This window comes from Symphalangus syndactylus, chromosome 9 (assembly GCF_028878055.3).
Source record: "Symphalangus syndactylus isolate Jambi chromosome 9, NHGRI_mSymSyn1-v2.1_pri, whole genome shotgun sequence".
NCBI lineage: Eukaryota > Metazoa > Chordata > Mammalia > Primates > Hylobatidae > Symphalangus > Symphalangus syndactylus.
The window spans coordinates 52,379,307-52,398,016 of record NC_072431.2 but is presented as its reverse complement, the minus strand read 5'-3'; the positions used below and the strand labels follow the sequence as shown (position 1 = coordinate 52,398,016).

Below are 18,710 nucleotides of genomic sequence, written 5' to 3'. Positions count from 1 at the left end.
ACTGTGAGCAATTGCTGCCAATAAATTAGATAACTTAGATATAATGGACAAATTCCTAGAAAGACACAAACTACTAAAACTGGCTCAAGACAAACGAAAATATGAACAGACCTGTAATAAGTAAGGAGGCTGAATTTGTAAAAATGATCCACAAAGAAAAGCCCATGCCCAGATGTCTTCACTTGTAAGTTCTACCAAACAAAAGAAAAATTAATATCAATTCTTAAAAGCCTCTTCCAAAAAGCAAAAGAGGAACAAACACTTCCTAAATCATTCCGAGGCCAATATCAAAACCAGACAATGACATCACAGGAAAAGAAGTACCCTGATATACCCTGATATCAAAACCAGACAATGACTTCACAGGAAAAGAAAACTACAGACCAATATCTCTTATGAATATGAATGTAAAAATCCTATTTTAAAAAACTAGCTAATTGAATCCAGCAACATATAAAAAGAATTATATACCATGACTACCTGGGATTTATGCCAGGAATACAAGGTTGGTTTAACATCTGAAAATCAGATAGTGTAACCCTATCAATAGAATAAAAAACAAAAACCACATGGCAGCCTCAATAAATGCAGAAAAAGCATCTGACAAAATCAAGAACCCTTTCAGGATAAAAACATTCAATAAACCAAGAAAGTAAGAAAACTTCCTCAACCTGATAAAGGACATCTATCTTAAAAACAAAAGCAAAAGCCTACAGCTAATGTCATACTTGACAGTGAAAGATTGGATGCTGTCCGCTAACATCAGTAACAAAGCAAGGATTCCTGCTGTCAACACTTCTATCTAACATTGTACTGGAGGTATTTTAGCCAGAGCAATTAGGCAAGGAAGAGAAATAAGAGGCACCCAGATTGGAAAGACAGAAGTAAAACTACCTTTATCTGCAAATGACATAATCTTATATATAGGATATCATAAGGTATCTCTAACAAACTAACAGAACTAATAAATGACTTCACAAGGTTGCAGAATACAAGGTCAATATACAAAAATAAATTATATATCTATAGACCAGCAATGAATATCCCACAAATGAAATTAAGAAAAAAACTCCCACTTATGTCATCAAAAATAATGAAATACTTAGGAATATATTTAACAAAAGAAGTGCAAGACTTGTACACTGAAAACTATGAAACATTGCTGAAAGAAATTAAAGAAGATTTAAAGAAAGACATCCCCATGTTCATAGATCAGAAGGTTTAATATTGTTAGGTAGCAGTACTCTCCAAATTGATCTACATAGTCAGCAGATTTACTACCAAAATACCAACTGCCTTTTTTGCAGAAATTGACCTCCTAATCCTAAAATTAGGTAAAAGGCACCTAGTAGCCAAAACAATCTTGAAAAAGAACAAGGTTGGGAGACTCATACTTCCCAATTTCAAGGCCTGCTACAAATCTACAAATCTTCAGTAATCAAGACAATGTAGTACTGGCATAAGGATACACATATAGATGAATGGAATAGAATCAATAGTGCAAAAGCAAATGTTTACTTTTATGGTCAGTTGATTGTCAACAAGGGTAGCAAGATCATTCAATGGGGAAAGAATAGTCTTTTCAAACAAACTGTGCTTGGATAACTGGACATCCACACATAAAAGAATGCAGTTGGACCCCTACCTCACACCATACACAAAAATTAACTCAAAATGGATCATCCTCAATGTAAAAACTAAGGTATAATATTCAAAGGAAAAAAACAGGAGTAAGTCTTCATCATCTTGAGTTAGACAATGGTGTTTTGGATACATACCAAGAGCACAAGTGAAAAAAAGAAAAAATAAATAAATTGGACTGCCTCAAAATTTAAAACTTTTGTGCTACAAACAATGCTTTTAAGAAAGTGAAAAGACAACTGACAGAATGGGAGAAAATATTTGCAAGTGATATATTTGATAAGTGGCTTGCATCCAGAATACATAACAAAATCCTACAACTCAATAATAAAAAGACAAACAACACAATTTTAAAATGGGCAAAGGATTTGAATAGACATTTCTCAATGCACACAAATGGCCAATATGCACATGAAAAGATGCTCAATATTGTTAGTCATTAGGGAAATGCAAATCAAAACCACAATGAGATGCTACTTCACACTCAGTAGGAGAGCTGTAATAAAAAAGACACACAATAACAAGTGTTAGCAAGAATATGGACGAATTAAAACCCTCATGGCTTGCTGGTGGCAATGTAAAATGATGCAGCTGCTTTGGAAAACAGTTTGGCAATTCCTCAAAATGTTAAATATAGAGTTGCCATATGGCCTAACAATCCACTCCTATGTATCTACCCAAGGGAAATAAAAACATACAGTCACACAAAAACTTTTACATGAATGTTCATAGCAGCATTGTTCATAATAGACAAAAGGTAGAAACATTTCAAATGTCCATTAGTGAATGAACATAGAAGCAAAATGTGGCGTGTCCACGCAATGAAAAAATCACTGAGCAATTTAAAATAAATGAAGTCCTGATACATGCTACAACAGGAACAAACCTTGAAAAGTTGCTGAGTGAAAGAAGCCAGCCATGAAAGACCATAAATTGTAGGATTTCACTTGTATAAAATGTACAGAAAAGGCAAATCTATACAGACAGAAGGTGAACTAGTGGTTACACGGGGCTGGAGGGGCAGGGATTAGAGGGAAATTGAGAGTGGCTAATAAAGGGTGCGGAGCTTCTTTTTGAAATTACGGAAATGATTTTAAATTGATTGTGGGTGGTGGTTGCACAACTCTGTGAATATACTAAAATCATTGAATTGAACATATTAAAAAGGTAACTTGTATGCTATGTGAATTATACCACAATAAAGCTATTTTTAAAAATGAATGACTTATATCTGTATCTATCCACCTAGATAAATCTCAAAAAAAAAATGTAGAGGCAGAAAAACATGTTGAAAAAGGAAATATACAGTATGACACCATTTATGTGAAATTTTAAAACAAAAGCCAATAGTATATATTGTTTAGGGAACTATACATTTTTAGTAAGACATAAAAACTTGGGCAGAAAGGGTAGACTCCAACCACAGGATTTTCCCTCTCTGCCCTATAAATAATCTTTTTAAAAATTTATGGCTTAAACTTCCATTGTTTATGTTTAGTATATAAGGGAATATATATTTTTATATTCATACCCCCTTTCTTAGACAAAAGGTAAAATGCCATATATACTTTACTGTACAGGACTTTTTTTTAACTTAATATATTCTAGAGATCACTCCAGAGGAGTTTATAGAGCTGTTCCAGTAAGACTGTTTTATTAAGCTTGTTGGGGTTTATGTCTAAAAGGAGGAGGGCCAGAGATGGATGACTACATGGAGACGCTGAAGGATGAAGAGGACGCCTTGTGGGAGAATGTGGAGTGTAACCGGCACATGCTCAGCCGCTATATCAACCCTGCCAAGCTCACACCCTACCTGCGTCAGTGTAAGGTCATTGATGAGCAGGATGAAGATGAAGTGCTTAATGCTCCTATGCTGCCATCCAAGATCAACCGAGCAGGTAACCTTAGGACCTCTTTGCAGGAGAGGGAGGGCTACCGCACACGCAACTTCCAGACGTACCCTTTGGTAGCTGTACCAAAATGAAGTTGCTCTAGGTCAGGGATTTTTAAACTGGGGTCCACAGACCATCACCTACCCATTTGTGTATAGAACTCAAGCTGTCTGTGTATAGAACTCAAAGGATCCATAAATTGGGAGGGGGGAAGAAATGCCATCTTTATTTTACCAACCTCAACTGCAATTTAGCATTGCCCTCGATTGCAAATGTCAGGAAGCCACAAATTACAGGAGTGATTAGTAATTCTTGTGACTTAGGCAACAATGAAAATTACAGATCTCTTCCTATAACTACAGCTACTGCAAATCTCTCAAAATGCCACTTACACTCATCTCTCTTTCAAAATTACAGTACTTATTAGACCTGCCAAGAGGTCTTGTTATTTAATGCATTAATAAAGAAGTCCGTTACTGAAACACAAATTTATTTAATATTTGATAACTGGATTTTATTATAATTGGTTTCTTTTGTAATCTGATGTACTTTATCTGTTTAAAAATATTATTCCGAGAAGGGTTCCACAGGCTTTTCTAGCCTGACTTCCGGGGGGGTGGGTAGGACACTTTATCATATTCAGTAAAGGTAATAAATATGGTTTGTGAAGCTTGTTTTAATTTTATATTATGTACATGTGTATACACATGTACTTGTAGAGTTATCTTTGTTTATGGTCACCAGACCACAATGTTAAATGTTTTTCTTTCTATGGATCAGTGTAGAAGGTTTGATAATCACTGTCCCCCAGCGTGGCTGGTGGTAAGTGGCTCATCAGCTGCGACTCTCTGGCATCCATGGCAGACATCACTAATCAGCATGCTTTCCCACTGAGCTTGGATGTAACTTTGGAATGTTTCTCAAAACAGTACTGCAGGCGGCTTCACCAAACAATCGGGGTTGACATAACATCAAATTTATTTCTTCTGTCCATCCTAGGGAAAAGGTCAAGTTTTAAGACCTACCTTTCTTCTTCTGTATCTCAGAAGAATATCTGAAAATAAAATGTTTAAGGAAGGGCCCAGAAATGTAAGCAATAAGTGGAATCAATAGTATAGAAACTGGGACCTGCTGGGGAAATTACATTTAAGGTGTTTCCAAGTTGTGTAATAGTCCCAAAGAAAAATCTAGAACTATCCCTGCTTCCTATGATTTTTCCTAGCCCCTCACCCAAAGATTTATCTTCCTGCTCTCAATCCCAGAGAACCATATATTATTCCATAATTTTTATCGTGCTTCCAACGTCCTTCAGTCATAGAAGACCTGGTGCCTACGTGGTTCATTTTGGCCCTGGTCAGTTGGGAAACTCTTCAAAACTGGGGCGGCAATTCCATTTATCCTGGTTCTACCAGTTTATTAGAAAAAGAAAACGAATGCTCACCGAATCCCTGCAGACGGCCTGGCACTTTGATTTACGTCATCTGGGCTCCAACATACAACTCAGAAGTGATAGAATGTGGGGAGACTGTCTTCTTAGAGTTGATTGAAGGACACAAGTCCAGGATGAGACCAGCCACAGAGACGTGCGTTCCATCAGATATGTATTCTCACAGAGTGATCTGCTCTTTCCCCTAGGCCGGCTGTTGGACATTCTACATACCAAGGGGCAAAGGGGCTATGTGGTCTTCTTGGAGAGCCTGGAATTTTATTACCCAGAGCTGTACAAACTGGTGACTGGGAAAGAGCCCACTCGGAGATTCTCCACCATTGTGGGTAAGTGCTTTTGCCATTGGGAACATCTGGACTCTAAGAGGAGGGGCGTGTGTGTGTGTGTGTGTGTGTGTGTGTGTGTGTATCCTCAGTAGTGGCATGGTTCTTAAGCTGTGAATCCATGACATATAGAACTGGGGTCTGTCAACCACTTATTTTGCTTGATGATGAAAGATTAACAGGGGCAAAGGGAAGCAGGAGCCAAGAGAAGTGGGTGTTCATGGACCATCCCCCATGAATGGCGCCAGGGGGAACACAAGCTCGTTCTACCCCATAGATCTTGTCCTTGCCTTGGCTGCATTCTTTCTAGTGTCTCATGGACCAGAGCCCTTGAGCATCTTGCCTTCTTAATCTTCCTTTCTAAACATTCTTGAATCAGTCTTCTCTCCCTCCCCAACACTTCCCACAGTCCAGACTCCCACAACCCCACCAACTCTCTATATCCATTCCCCATCTGTTCCAGTGCTTTCTCCATTCTTCCTCCCCTATTTAAAACCCTTTGGTGGTTTTTCATTGCTTCTTTGTAAAGATCCAGGTCTTGGCCAGGCACAGTGGCTCACGCCTGAAATTCCAACACTTTTGGAGGCTGCAGCCACAGAATTGCTTGAGCCCAGGAGTTCCAGGCTGCAATAAGCTATGATCATGCCCCTGTACTCCAGCCTGGGTAACAGAGCGAGACCCTGCTTTAAAATATAAAAAAAGACCCAGGTCTTTAATGCAGCCCACAAGGACCCTTCATGATCCAGTCCCTGCTGACACTCCCAGCCTCGCCTTTCTCTTCTCTCTCTCTCCTTCAGCCACTTTGGTCTTCGTTCAGTTCCTGAAATATGCCAAGTTCCTCCCTCCCCCCCATATGGCCTTGGCAATGTTGTTCCCCTTTCCTAGAATGCCTTTTCTCTCCCTAACTTAACATTTTACCTCAACCATCAGGAGCCTTCTCCAAGCCCCTCTGCCCACGAGGCTGGATCTGGGCCCCTGCTACACACTCTCATAGCCCCATCTACCTTTACTTTGTGAAATCCTCATGGTCTGTAATTCTATTTGTGGTATCATTTGATTTTTTTAAATGTGTTTCTCTTATTACACCATAAGCTCTCCCGAGGCCAGGGCTGTGAGTCTCGCTCACTCTGAATCCCCAGTGCCTCGTGGGCAGAGTGAGTAAAAAGCTCGGCACAACGTTGGTGAGTGAGTGAATGAATGGCACCTGCCCTGCGTCTGGAACCTCCTTTTCCCACTTCCCAGTCCTCAGGCCTGACTGGGTGCCCCCTCTCCACAGTGGAGGAAGGCCACGAGGGCCTCACGCACTTCCTGATGAACGAGGTCATCAAGCTGCAGCAGCAGATGAAGGCCAAGGACCTGCAACGCTGCGAGCTGCTGGCCAGGTTGCGGCAGCTGGAGGATGAGAAGAAGCAGATGACGTTGACGCGCGTGGAGCTGCTGACCTTCCAGGAGCGGTACTACAAGATGAAGGAAGAGCGGGACAGCTACAACGACGAGCTGGTCAAGGTGAAGGACGACAACTACAACTTAGCCATGCGCTACGCACAGCTCAGTGAGGAGAAGAACATGGCGGTCATGAGGAGCCGAGACCTCCAACTCGAGGTGAGGGGTGCCCAAGGGCTACTCCCCCAGGGTGACCCGGGGGGAAACAAATGTCACCAGGGCTCAAGTCCCCCATGAAGCAGGTGCAGGCACATGCACATGGTCTGCTGGAGCTTCCCGCCAGCCAGGTGAGAGGGAATGGAGGACATAGGGCCTCTGGGAGTCCTACGTCCACTATGTGCCTGCACGTGTACCCGTAGTGCTTAGCGCTACCGGTTCAGCGGCCTACATCCTCTGTGCGCATGGGCAGACATGCGCACAAGGACCGACCCAGTGCAGCTTTCCATCACCACCGGCTGGGTCCCAGATCCACCTTGTGCATGCGCATGCAGACCCAGTGGGGCTCCTAGAATGGCTCACTTCGCAAATGAATTAAGGAGATTTACATCTTCTTTTTTCTTTTCTTTTATTTTCCTTTCTTTTCTTTTTTCTTTTCCTTTCTTTCCTTTTCTTTTCCTTCTTTCCTTCTTCCCTCCTTCCTTCCTCTCTCTTCCTTCTTTCCTTTCTTTTCTGTCTTTTCTTTCTTTCTTTTTTTTTTTTTTTTTTTGAGACAGGGTCTTCCACTGCCCAGGCTGCAGTGGTGCAATCATGGCTCACTGAAGCCTTGACCTCCTAGACTCAAGCAATCCTCCTGTCTCAGCCTCCAAAGTAGCTGGGACTACAGGTGCCCGCCATCACACCAGGCTATTCTTTCAATTTTTTTGTAGAAAAGGGGTCTCGCTTTTTTGCCCAGGCTGATCTGCAACTCCTGGGCTCAAGTGATCTGCCTGCCTTGGCCTTCCAAAGTGGTGGAATTACAGGTATGAGCCACTGCACCCAGCCTCGTTCATTCTCTCTGTTTATTGAGTGCCATTGGGTACCAGGCTTTTTGTTTTCGGGTTTTTTGGAGGGGTTTTTGGACAGTCTCACTCTGTCACCCAGGCTGGAGTGCAGTGGTGTGATCACAGCTCACTGTAGCTTTGGCCTTGCAGGCTCAGGTGATCCTCCCACCTTAGCCTCCCAAGTAGCTGGGACAACAGGTACGTGCTATGCTAGCTAGTTTTTTTCTATTTTTTTCCTACCCACCCCCCCCTTTTTCTATTTTTAGTAGAGACAGGCTTTTGCCATGTTGCCCAGGCTAGTCTTGAACTCCCGGGCTCAGGCAATCGGCACACTTGGCCTCCCAAAGTGCTGGGATTACAGGTATAAGCCACCACGCCTGGCCCCCAGGCTCTTTTCCAGGAACACATAGCTCAAGACTAAAACCCTACTGTCGTGGAACTAACATTGTAATCAGAAAACAAATGCATAAATACTTGGTAGAAATGAGTGCTATCAAGAAGAGAAGACAGGGCGTGAGGACAGAACATGAGGGTTGCTACTTTAAATGGGGTGGTCAGCAAAGGTCTCTGAGAAGGAGACGCATGAACAGAGATCTGAAGGGATAAAAGGAGCCAACCATGCAAGTCTCCGGGGAAAGCACTTGCAAAGGCCACAAGTAGGGGGCATGTTTTTTTGTTTTTGTTTTTGAAGAAACAGCAGGAAGGCTGGGCTTGGTGGCTCACACCTGTAATCCCAGCATTTGGGGAGGCCAAGGCAGGAGGATTGCTTCAGTCCAGGAGTTTGAGACCAGCATGGGCAACATGGCAAAACCCCATCTCTACAAAAATAAGCCAGGCATGGTGGTATGTGTCTGTAGTCCCAGCTACTGGGGGGGATAAGGCAGGACGATTGCCTGAGCCTGGGAGTTCGAGGCTGCAGTGAGCCATGCCTGTCAAAAGAAAGAACGAAAGGAAGGAAGGAAAGAAGGAAGGAGGGAGGGAGGGAGGGAGGGAGGGAAGGAAGGAAGGAAGAGAGAGAGAGAAAGAGAAAGAAAAAGAAGGAAGGAAGAAGGAAGGAAGGGAAGGAGGGAGGGGGGAGGGAGAGAAGGAAGGAAGAAAGGGAGGGAGGAAGGAAGGGAGGGAGGAAGGAAGGAAGAGGGAGGGAGGGAGGAAGAGGGAGGGAGGGAGGGAGGAAGGAAGAGGGAGGGAGGAAGGCAGGAGTGGGAGGGAGGAAGGAAGGAGTGGGAGGGAGGGAGGAAGGAAGGAAGAGGGAGGGAAGGAGGGAGTAAGGAAGAGGAGGGAGGAAGGAAGGAAGGAAGGAAGGAAGGAAGGAAGGAAGGAAGGACGGAAGGAGGGAAGGAAGGAAGGAAAAGAAAAAAGTGAAAGAGAAAAGAAATGGCAGGAGAGTCAGTGGGGCCAGAGCCAAATAAACAAATGGTACAGAAGGGAGTGGAAGGGATGGCCAGGGTCCAGATCATGGGGGCATGGTAAGAACTTTGGGATTTATTCTAGTTGTGATGAGAAGCCTCTGAAGGATTGAGAGCTGAGGAGTGACGATTTTTATCTGAGAAGGATCACTCTGGCTGCTGGGTGGAAAACAGACTCACAGAATATTTATTAAGCACCTGCCACGTGTGAGGCACTGTGCTAAGCACTGTGGGAGACACGGGGATAAATAACGTGAGCTGTGCTCAGGTCACTTACAATTTAGTGAAGCAGACAGATCTGTAAACAATCCACCAGGAATTCAGGTGAATTGAGTCAGTGGCATAGCAGGCAATAGTGTTTTGGTTAGGAGCATGAGCTTTGTAAGTCCTGTAGTTTTGAGTTCAAATTCTGGCTTTATGCTTTACGACTTACTTAGCTATTGGCCTCAGTTTCCTCATTTGCAGATGGCAATAATGAAAGTAATACCTGTGCCCTACGATTGCTGGGATACTGAACCGTAGGTCTTTGGCAGAGTGGCTGACCCTGTAAGCACCCCACAATGCTAGCACCCCATGCCTGCTCGTGTGGGACCTGGGACTTAGCCCGGGACACTTGGGTTGAGCTTTGAAGATGCTGAGGAGATTTTTTTTTTTTTTTTTTTTTTCATGAGCAGGAGGAGAGATTTCTATGCTGTTTTTACCTAGGATTTGGGGAAGTTACCCTGTAGCAGGGACTTACAGGTTTCTCTCCTGGAACTTTCTCCTGTGTTCTGTTTCCCTGGAGATATATTAATAGTGAGAAAGTGTAAGTAGAATTTGGAAGAACATCTGGCCAGCAGAGTCCCTGGCTGGTTTTCTTGGCCTCGGGTTGCTTCCTACACGCCCCTTTCTTCATCGTCTCAGGTTAATCACTGGGGTGCAGGAGCTGGTCTTTTCTTGCTAAAGCCACTGCTCTCTACCTGCCAGATTCCTTGAGACAATTCTCCCTCCAAGACTAGATTTGAAAAATGACACTCTCCCCTTTGGTGCCTCCTTTCTTTATAGCCCTTGAATGCAACCTTCTTGTTTGGGATATTTTAGCAAAGCTGATGTGTTTGGGGAGGCACACAGGTTAGTCTCACAGGTTGAAGAAGTCTTCTGCTGGACCCAGTTCCTGACACTAAACTCTTGAGTGTGAAAATCAGCACATCTCCACTTGTCTCATTTCCAGATGCAATAACTGCCTCCTCCAGGAAGCCACTCTTTCTGCCACTAAGTCTAGGGAAGTTCTTTAGGCCGGAGATCCTGTGAAATTACAATTCAGTGGATTTCAGGCTGTCTTCTCCTCCTCCTCCTCCTTCTCCTTCTCCTTCTCCTTCTCCTTCTCCTCCTCCTCCTCCTCTCCTTCTCCTCCCCTCCTCCTCCTTCTTCTTTCTTCTTCTTCTCCTTCTCCTCTTCCTTCTTCTTCTTCTCCTCCTCCTCCTTCTTCTTCCTCCTCTTTCTCTTCCTCTTCCTCTCCTCCTTCCTCCTCCTCCTCCTCTCCTCCTCCTCTTCCTTCTTCTCCCCCTCTTCTTCCTCTTTTTCCTCTCCTTCCTCCTCCTCTCCTCCTTCTGATTCCTCCTCTTCCTCTTCTTTCTCTTCCTCTTCTTCTCCTTTCTCTTCTTCCCCTTCCTCTTCTTCTTCCTCTACTTTTCTTCTTCTCCTCCTTCTCCTGCTTTTTCTTCTTTTTTTTTTCCTCTTCCTCCTCCTCTTCCTCTTCCTTTTTAGCAACAGTGCTATTTATCCAAATAAAATCTTGTGTGAAACCCAAAAGAACAAACTACACAAGCAGAACTGTTCTGGGATGTGAAGTGAGTGTGGATGCCCAGAACCTCGACTTCTCAACCATCTCCTCCTTCCCCCTAGATAACCCCTGCATTCTTCAGGGGAATCCTTGAGTTTCGAGGATCAGAATTTGAAACCCATCGGAGAAGGGCGTTGAAGTGGCAAACACCAACTTGGATCTCTTTTATCCTAAAATCCATAACCTGTTCCACCCGACAAATGTTGAGGGAATTTTCTCTGAGGCCTGTAGCCCCTTTGGAGCTATTCTAAATAGACTAATCAGGAACTCTCCATCAACAGGGAGATGACAGTTTGTTTTACTGGAGAAGGTTTCTTGGAGCCCTTCTCTGCCCCTGGAAGAAGGAGAGAGGGGCATAATTCAGGTTATGGTGCCAGCCCAGTGGGATCTGGGGAAGCGTTGCCTTTTCTGAGTGTTTCTTGCCACCTGCCTTCTCCCCTCGGCACCCTTGGGGTATTTCAGATCGATCAGCTAAAGCACCGGTTGAATAAGATGGAGGAGGAATGTAAGCTGGAGAGAAATCAGTCTCTGAAACTGAAGAATGACATTGAAAATCGGCCCAAGAAGGAGCAGGTTCTGGAACTGGAGCGGGAGAATGAAATGCTGAAGACCAAAAACCAGGAGCTGCAGTCCATCATCCAGGTGAGGGCCTGGGGGCGGGGCCAGCGTGGGCAGCGGGAGGGTGAGGGCTTGGGGTTGGGGGAAACAATGAACCTGCTAGGGTGTGAGTCCCTGAGCCTCACCCATGCCGACTGCAGGATCACAGACATGTATGCCATCCTTGGGCACCTTTGTCTCCTCCTCTGTAAAGCAGTGACCCCCACCACCGATTTGTCAGAGACAGGAGATCATACTTGGGAAAACATGTGCTTATTTGAAGCACTCCAGAAAAATCACCAACCACGTGGAAGTCAATGCCCTGAGCACTGTGGGAAGAGACAAGGACATCTAGGAAACCTACATGCCCTTAAAGATTCCAAGAATCTCAACTCTAAGCTCCGTGCCACTTGTTCCAACCTCAAATGCCTCCCCACACTTGTCACCGCTGAATCACTTGTGGGCACGGAGGAGGAAGTTGCTGAGGACTGACATCCCAAGACATATCTGCAGGGCAAGAAAAAAAAATGCATCCTCCTGCTCCCTCCAGAACAGTCCCCCAAGGAGCGAGTGCCTGGTATTTGAGGCTCTGTTTCAGAGCCGAGGATGAACCCAGCTTCTCCAGAACAGATTCCTCGGTATTTCAGGGGCAGCATCCAAAAAGTGTTTCGGGTGCAGCAACTGCTTCTCTGAGCTCTGATAAGCACCAGGGAGAACAAAAGGCCCAGGATACGCCCAAGCAAAAGCCAGTTTTCTGCTTCTTTCCAGGCAATCAACTTCTTAAATGCTAAGCTTCTTAGAGACCCCAGGGGACATACATCTCTTCTTGCCTCTACCTTCCAGGCACAAAACGTTCTGCTCTGTCCGTGTCTGTTGCTGGTTCTTCTGTCCCCTGCCTTCCAGGACCACCTGGCTTCCCACCCCGACCCTGACCCTGTTAAACCTCCTCCCTCCCACCCAGGCTGGGAAGCGCAGCCTGCCAGACTCGGACAAGGCCATCCTGGACATCCTGGAACACGACCGCAAGGAGGCCCTGGAGGACCGGCAGGAGCTGGTCAACAGGATCTACAACCTGCAGGAGGAGGCTCGCCAGGCGGAGGAGCTGCGGGACAAGGTGGGAGTGGGGATCGCCTGGCCAGCAGTGCCCTCGGCTGGCCCCCTTCACACCAGGGGGCAGTGGTGTGTGTCAGCAGGACCTCCCTGACCCCACACTCCTTTCCAGGGACTAGGTCAGACCCCTGGCATAAATCTCCTGTACTTCCCAGTATTCAGCCCCTGGCAGAAGCTGCAGTTTATCAACCAGATGAGGGCCTGGGGGCGGGAGCAATGTGGGCAGAGGGGAGGGTGAGGGCTTGGGATTGGGGGAACCCACATACCTGCCAAGGTGTGAGTCTCAGAGCCTCACCCACACCTTGCGGATTGCAGGATCCCAGATGTGCTGGCCACCCTTGGGCATTTACAAGCTATTGCACCAGGTTAGCACCTGTGTCCCCCTCCTGATTGAGACCACACTGTCCTCCCCTACGTTACCTGGTCCGTAGTGGGTTCACGACAATGCTGGGTTGATTGGTCTCCTACCTTGAGCCCCAGTGGTCAGATAGCCGGTTCTCAGAAAGGCAGGCCATATCCTGACCATGCCAGCTTAGGGAGGGACAGGCCAGCTCCAGCCAGCTGGCGGGAAAGCACGAGCAGAGAACAGCTTTCAGCCCTGACCTGTTGATTGCTTGATGCATGTATTGATTTCTCTGTGTCGTTCACAGTACCTGGAGGAGAAGGAGGACCTGGAGCTCAAGTGCTCGACCCTGGGGAAGGACTGTGAAATGTACAAGCACCGCATGAACACGGTCATGCTGCAGCTGGAAGAGGTGGAGCGGGAGCGGGACCAGGTACAGGCACCACCTGCAGTGTGCAGGGTGGCAAGGCTGCACAGCGAGGCCCACGCCCCAGACCACCAGTTCCTTCATTTTGTCCAGTGCAATGTCACTGACAATGCAGGGATCACTCCTGAATCCATCTTTCCCATTTCTGTTCCAAAGATGAATTCTATCCCAAAAGGCTTTTGGAAGTCACAGGCATTTGGGTATCAGAAGGCTCCGAGCTGGGCTCCAGCAGCTCCCACAACCAAGCATCGTTCTTAAATGTTGTCTGTTCTCTCGGGTGAGAGGAAGGGTTCAGATCCAGCCCTGTCATTCATAAGGTGTATGCCCATAGGCAAGCTGCCACCCTGACCTCAGTGCCCTCATCTGTAAAATGGGGATAATTATGGTAGCACCACCTCATAGGGACAGGCTGTGGCCTTCCAGGGATACTGCATCAAAGCTCTCAACACAGAGCCTGCCACTAGCAAGGGTCAGACCATCGGCTCTGTGATTGTGTTAATGAAGAAGGTAGTGACTGACACACCCGGGTGTCAGGCTGCAGACGAGAGCCACAGATGATGTGGCTGGCCCCTGGGTTAGGGACCATGCCTGTCCCTGGGCCCAGCTGGATTTGGCTGGGGTGCAACCCCCAAAGCAGCCTTTGTCCGGCTTCTCCCTGGCAGGCCTTCCACTCCCGAGATGAAGCTCAGACGCAGTATTCGCAGTGCTTAATAGAAAAGGACAAGTACAGGAAGCAGATCCGCGAGCTGGAGGAGAAGAACGACGAGATGAGGATCGAGATGGTGCGGCGGGAGGCCTGCATCGTCAACCTGGAGAGCAAGCTCCGGCGCCTCTCCAAGGACAGCAACAACCTGGACCAGGTAGGGCGAGACGGGAAGGCCCCATGCCTGAAGCCAGGTGCCCACTGAGGGCTTTGACCAGTCTCTGCCTCCCCGTGCAATGAATGGCTCCTTGTCCTTTGTTTAGTTTAGTTTTATTTTTGAGACAGGGTCTCGCTCTTTCGCCCAGGCTGGAATGCAGTGGCACCATCACAGCTCACTGCAGCCTCAAACTCCTGGGCTCAAGCAATTCTCCCACTTCAGCCTCCCGGGTAGCAGGACTAAAGGTGCACACCACTATGCCTGACTAATTTTGTATTTTTTTGTACAGATGAGGTCTCACTGTTTCCCAGGCTGGTCTTAAGCTCCTATTCTCAAGTGATCCTCCCGCCTCAGCCTCCCAAAGAGCTGGAATTACAGCCATGAGCCACTGTGCCCGGTTGGCTTTTCATATATTTGAAGCCGGAAGTTCCCTCCCAGACCCAGCATAATCCACATCTTTTAGTCTTGTGTTTGTGTCTGTTTAGTGATGAGTGGAAGCCACTCATTTTGAAGTTAGAAGATGCAGGATAGGGCTGGGCACAGTGGCTCATGCCTGTAATCTCAGCGTTTTGGGAGGCTGAGGTGGGAGGATCACTTTAGGACAGGAGTTCAAGACCAGTCTGGGCAACAGAGTAAAAATTTTTAAAAATTTAAAAAAGTAAAATTAAAAACATAAATAAGAAGATGCAGGGGGCCGGGCGTGGGGGCTCACGCCTGTAATCTCAGCTGTTTGGGAGGCCGAGGCGGGTGGATCACGAGGTCAGGAGTTCCAGACCAGCCTGACCAACATGGTGAAACCCTGTCCCTACTAAAAATACAACAAAATTAGCCGGGCGTGGTGGTGCGAGCCGGTAGTCCCAGCTACTTGGGAGGCTGAGGCAGGAGAATCGCTTGAGCCCAGGAGGCGGAGGTTGCAGTGAGCCGAGATCACACCCCTGCATGCCAGCCTGGTGACAGAGCAAGACTCCATCTCAAAAAAAAAAAAAAAAAAAGAAGATGCAAGGCAAGCTTGACCTGGCCACTTCCTTGCTGGGCAGCCTCCCCCTTAGGAGCTTCAGTGCCCTCTCTGTGACCACAGCCAGCTGCTGACCTCCCACTGGGGTTCCCCCACACACCTGAACCGTCACTGGGTTTAAGACACCCTGCGGTCATTATGGTTCCTAGTGCCTGTGAGTAAACCCTCATTTATGGACTATGTGAATTGCAGAGTGCATTTCCCAGCAGAGCCCCAGGCACTGAGAAATGAAGAAATGCCTCCTCCAGGAGTAGATGTTATCACTATTATAGCTCTGGGTTTACCGAGCGCCGTCACGTGCAGGTGCCACACAACGTGCCCTCTGAGCGTTACCTCATTTACCCCACGGAACTGTCCTGCGTAGAAAGCACGCTCCATGTCCTCATTTATAAAGGAAGGGATGCCGACCGGGCGCGGTGGCTCAGGCCTGTAATCCCAGCACTTTGGAAGGACTCGCGTTCCGAGCTGCAGTTACAGCGTGAACACAGGCCTGGCATGTAGCCCACTGTGCTGTCAGCAGGCCATGACCGGCGCTTCCATCCGTCTGCAGAGTGGGAGTGTCAAGGAGCAGCAGGGGGGTAACGGGGCACGCCAAGGTGGGCTGTGCACACCCAGGAGCTCTACTGCTATTTTGAGCCCCTGAAGGATTTTGCACAGGGAGTGGAACAAGACGCTTTGAGTTTGGAGGCAGTACAGCATGAGGGTGCCACGTGGCTTTGTGGGCCATGTAGTTCCTTCATGCCACAGCACTCTGCTTCCTATTTTGTAAGAAGTGATTATCAACAACAACCTCTACTTGTCAGGAAGGATTCAATGAGGTGACAGCTATGAAGCACTCCAGACAGTACCTAGCACTGTGTGTGTGGTTTTTTTTAAACATCATTCAGTCATTCTGAATATTTTTTATATTTTTAGCTCAGGCACAGGGCTAGAAATTAGAAATTTAATGGTGGCAGATGAGATATAAGAGGCTGAGGCCAGTTAGGAGGCAATGCCTTTACCATTGTACGAGAAGACTGGGGCTTGCTTGGGAGACTGGACCAGAAGCCTGGGAGGAGGATGCATCGTTAGGCTGGAATGATGGGGCTCAGTGTCTGGGGTTACGGTTGGGGTCAGGAAAGAAGAATGGCGGAAGTGAGCTTCATGCTCGGGTGGCCGAGGGAACGATGGCGCCGTCAGCCCAGCCATTTTACCCACTGGTGGCACATCGCCAAACCCCATCACTAACACCAGCTTTTCTCTGTCCCCAGAGTCTACCCAGGAACCTGCCAGTAACCATCATCTCTCAGGACTTTGGGGACGCCAGCCCCAGGACCAATGGTCAAGAAGCTGACGATTCTTCCACCTCGGAGGAGTCACCCGAAGACAGCAAGTACTTCCTGCCCTACCATCCGCCCCAGCGCAGGATGAACCTGAAGGGCATCCAGGTGCATGGGTGTGGAGGGAGGGGGCGCAGGTGCAGGGCAGAGGGTCTGTGAGCCGGGGGCCCCTGCAGGCGGTGACGGGGCAGCACAGCCATGCCTGCTTCTGGGTGGGTCTTGGGTGCCCAGACTGTGACTCAGTCTATTTCAACCCTGTAAGGTGGAAATCCTGCCAACTCGCTTTTTACTCATTTGTGCATTTTTATGGATTCCCTCACTCTTATAAATGTAATAGACGTTAAAGAGAGAGAAAGACAGGCTGGGCATGGTAGCTCACGACTGTAATCCCAGCACTTTGGGAGGCCAATGCGGAAGGATCGCTTGAGGTCAGGAGTTCCAGACCAGCCTGGGCAACATAGGAAGATCCAGTGTCTCAAAAAAAAAAAAAAAAAAGAGGGCCGGGCGCGGTGGCTCACGCTTGTAATCCCAGCACTTTGGGAGGCTGAGGCGGGCGAATCACAAGGTCAGGAGATCGAGACCACGGTGAAACCCCGTCTCTACTAAAATACAAAAAATTAGCCGGGCGTGCTGGCGGGCACCTGTAGTCCCAGCTACTCGGAGAGGCTGAGGCAGGAGAATGGCGTGAACCCGGAAGGTGGAGCTTATAGTGAGCCGAGATTGCGCCACTGCCCTCCAGCCTGGGCGACAGAGCGAGACTCCGTCTCAAAAAAAAAAAGAAAGAAAAGAAAAGAAAAAAGAAAGAAAAAAAACAGCCAGGCATTGTGGTACATACCTGTAGTCCCAGCTACTCAGGAGGCTGAGGCAGGAGGATCACTTGAGCCTAGGAGTTGGAGGCTGCCGTGAGCTATGATAGCACCACTATACTCCAGCCTGGGTGACAGAGCAAGACCCTGTCTCAATAATAAAAGAGAGAGAGAGAGAAAGGAAAGAAAGAAAGAAGAAAGAAAGGAAAAAGAAAAAAAAGAAAGAAAGAAAGAAGGAAAGAAAGAAAGAGAGAAAGAAAGAAAGAAAGGTGGAAGGAGGGAAAGAGAATGAAATGAGCATCATTTCCAAATTCAGGCTTGGCACAGTCGCTCACACCTGTAATCCCAGCACTTTGGGAAGCTGAGGTGGATGGATCACCTGAGGTCAGGAGTTCGATAGCAGCCTGGCCAACATGGCGAAATCCCATCTCTACTAAAAATACAAAAATTAGCCAGGCGTGGTGGTGGACACCTGTAGTCCCAGCTACTCAAGAGGCTGAGGCAGGAGAATCACTTGAACCCAGCAGGGCGGAGGTTGCAGTCAGCCGAGATCGCACCACTGCACTCCAGCCTGGGTAATAGAGCAAGACTCTATCTCAAAAAAAAAAAAAAAAAAAAAAAATTCATTTGTTTATTCATCACATATGTATTGAGTATATGTATTGAGTGCCAATCACATGCCCATCACATGTCAGGCACCATCCTGGGAGCTGGAGTTAGCAGTAATCCTGTCGCTTTGCTCAGAATCTCGGGCATCCTGAAGCCCACGGCTGGCTCTCGATGCGGGGGGAATGAGTGAATGAATGAGACGCCACAGCAGGGCCTGACAGTGCCTCCGTCTCTCCCAGCCTTGCAAACGCCAAGCCAGAAGGCCTGAGGCAGCACATCTGAGCTGACTAAGACCCCGTTAGCACTCTAGGCCGGGGGTGGCCAGGGCACCTGCCCGGCAGCCTCACCCTCTTCTGAAACCCGCTCTGTGTCGTGCACCCAGCTCTGCTCAGCTTCACACTCCCCGCACATCGCTTGGTCCCCTCTGCCGCTCTTGGCTCCTGTCCTGTCTTCTGCCATGAGCCATATTGCATGGCCGCCCTGGGAGGAGAGCTTGTCTATACCAGCAGCTGCCTGATTCAAGCCCAGGGGAGCCGCTGTGTCTTGTCGTCCCGGCCGCAGGAGATGAGCATCGGTCCATGTGCGTTCCGGGCCGACCCTGGTGGCCGTATGACGAGGGACAGGATGGCTGGCCTTGCTTTATTTTTTTCTAAGCCCCGGTGACATGTGT

General features: G+C 47.5%; 1 protein-coding gene across 5 annotated transcripts in view; it reads left to right on the top strand.

The window, feature by feature from the left end:
• The window catches only part of CARD11 (caspase recruitment domain family member 11), a 137,910-nt gene that overhangs the window by 92,610 nt on the left and 26,590 nt on the right, over window positions 1–18,710 (top strand). For all 5 annotated transcript variants that reach the window (XM_055292196.2, XM_055292194.2, XM_063646051.1 and 2 more), the window contains 8 exons: window positions 3,327–3,539; window positions 5,169–5,306; window positions 6,580–6,905; window positions 11,417–11,596; window positions 12,513–12,665; window positions 13,312–13,437; window positions 14,094–14,291; window positions 16,557–16,733. In XM_055292196.2, the coding sequence (XP_055148171.1) occupies window positions 3,327–3,539; window positions 5,169–5,306; window positions 6,580–6,905; window positions 11,417–11,596; window positions 12,513–12,665; window positions 13,312–13,437; window positions 14,094–14,291; window positions 16,557–16,733 (1,511 nt within the window). The remainder of the gene's footprint in view (window positions 1–3,326; window positions 3,540–5,168; window positions 5,307–6,579; window positions 6,906–11,416; window positions 11,597–12,512; window positions 12,666–13,311; window positions 13,438–14,093; window positions 14,292–16,556; window positions 16,734–18,710) is intronic.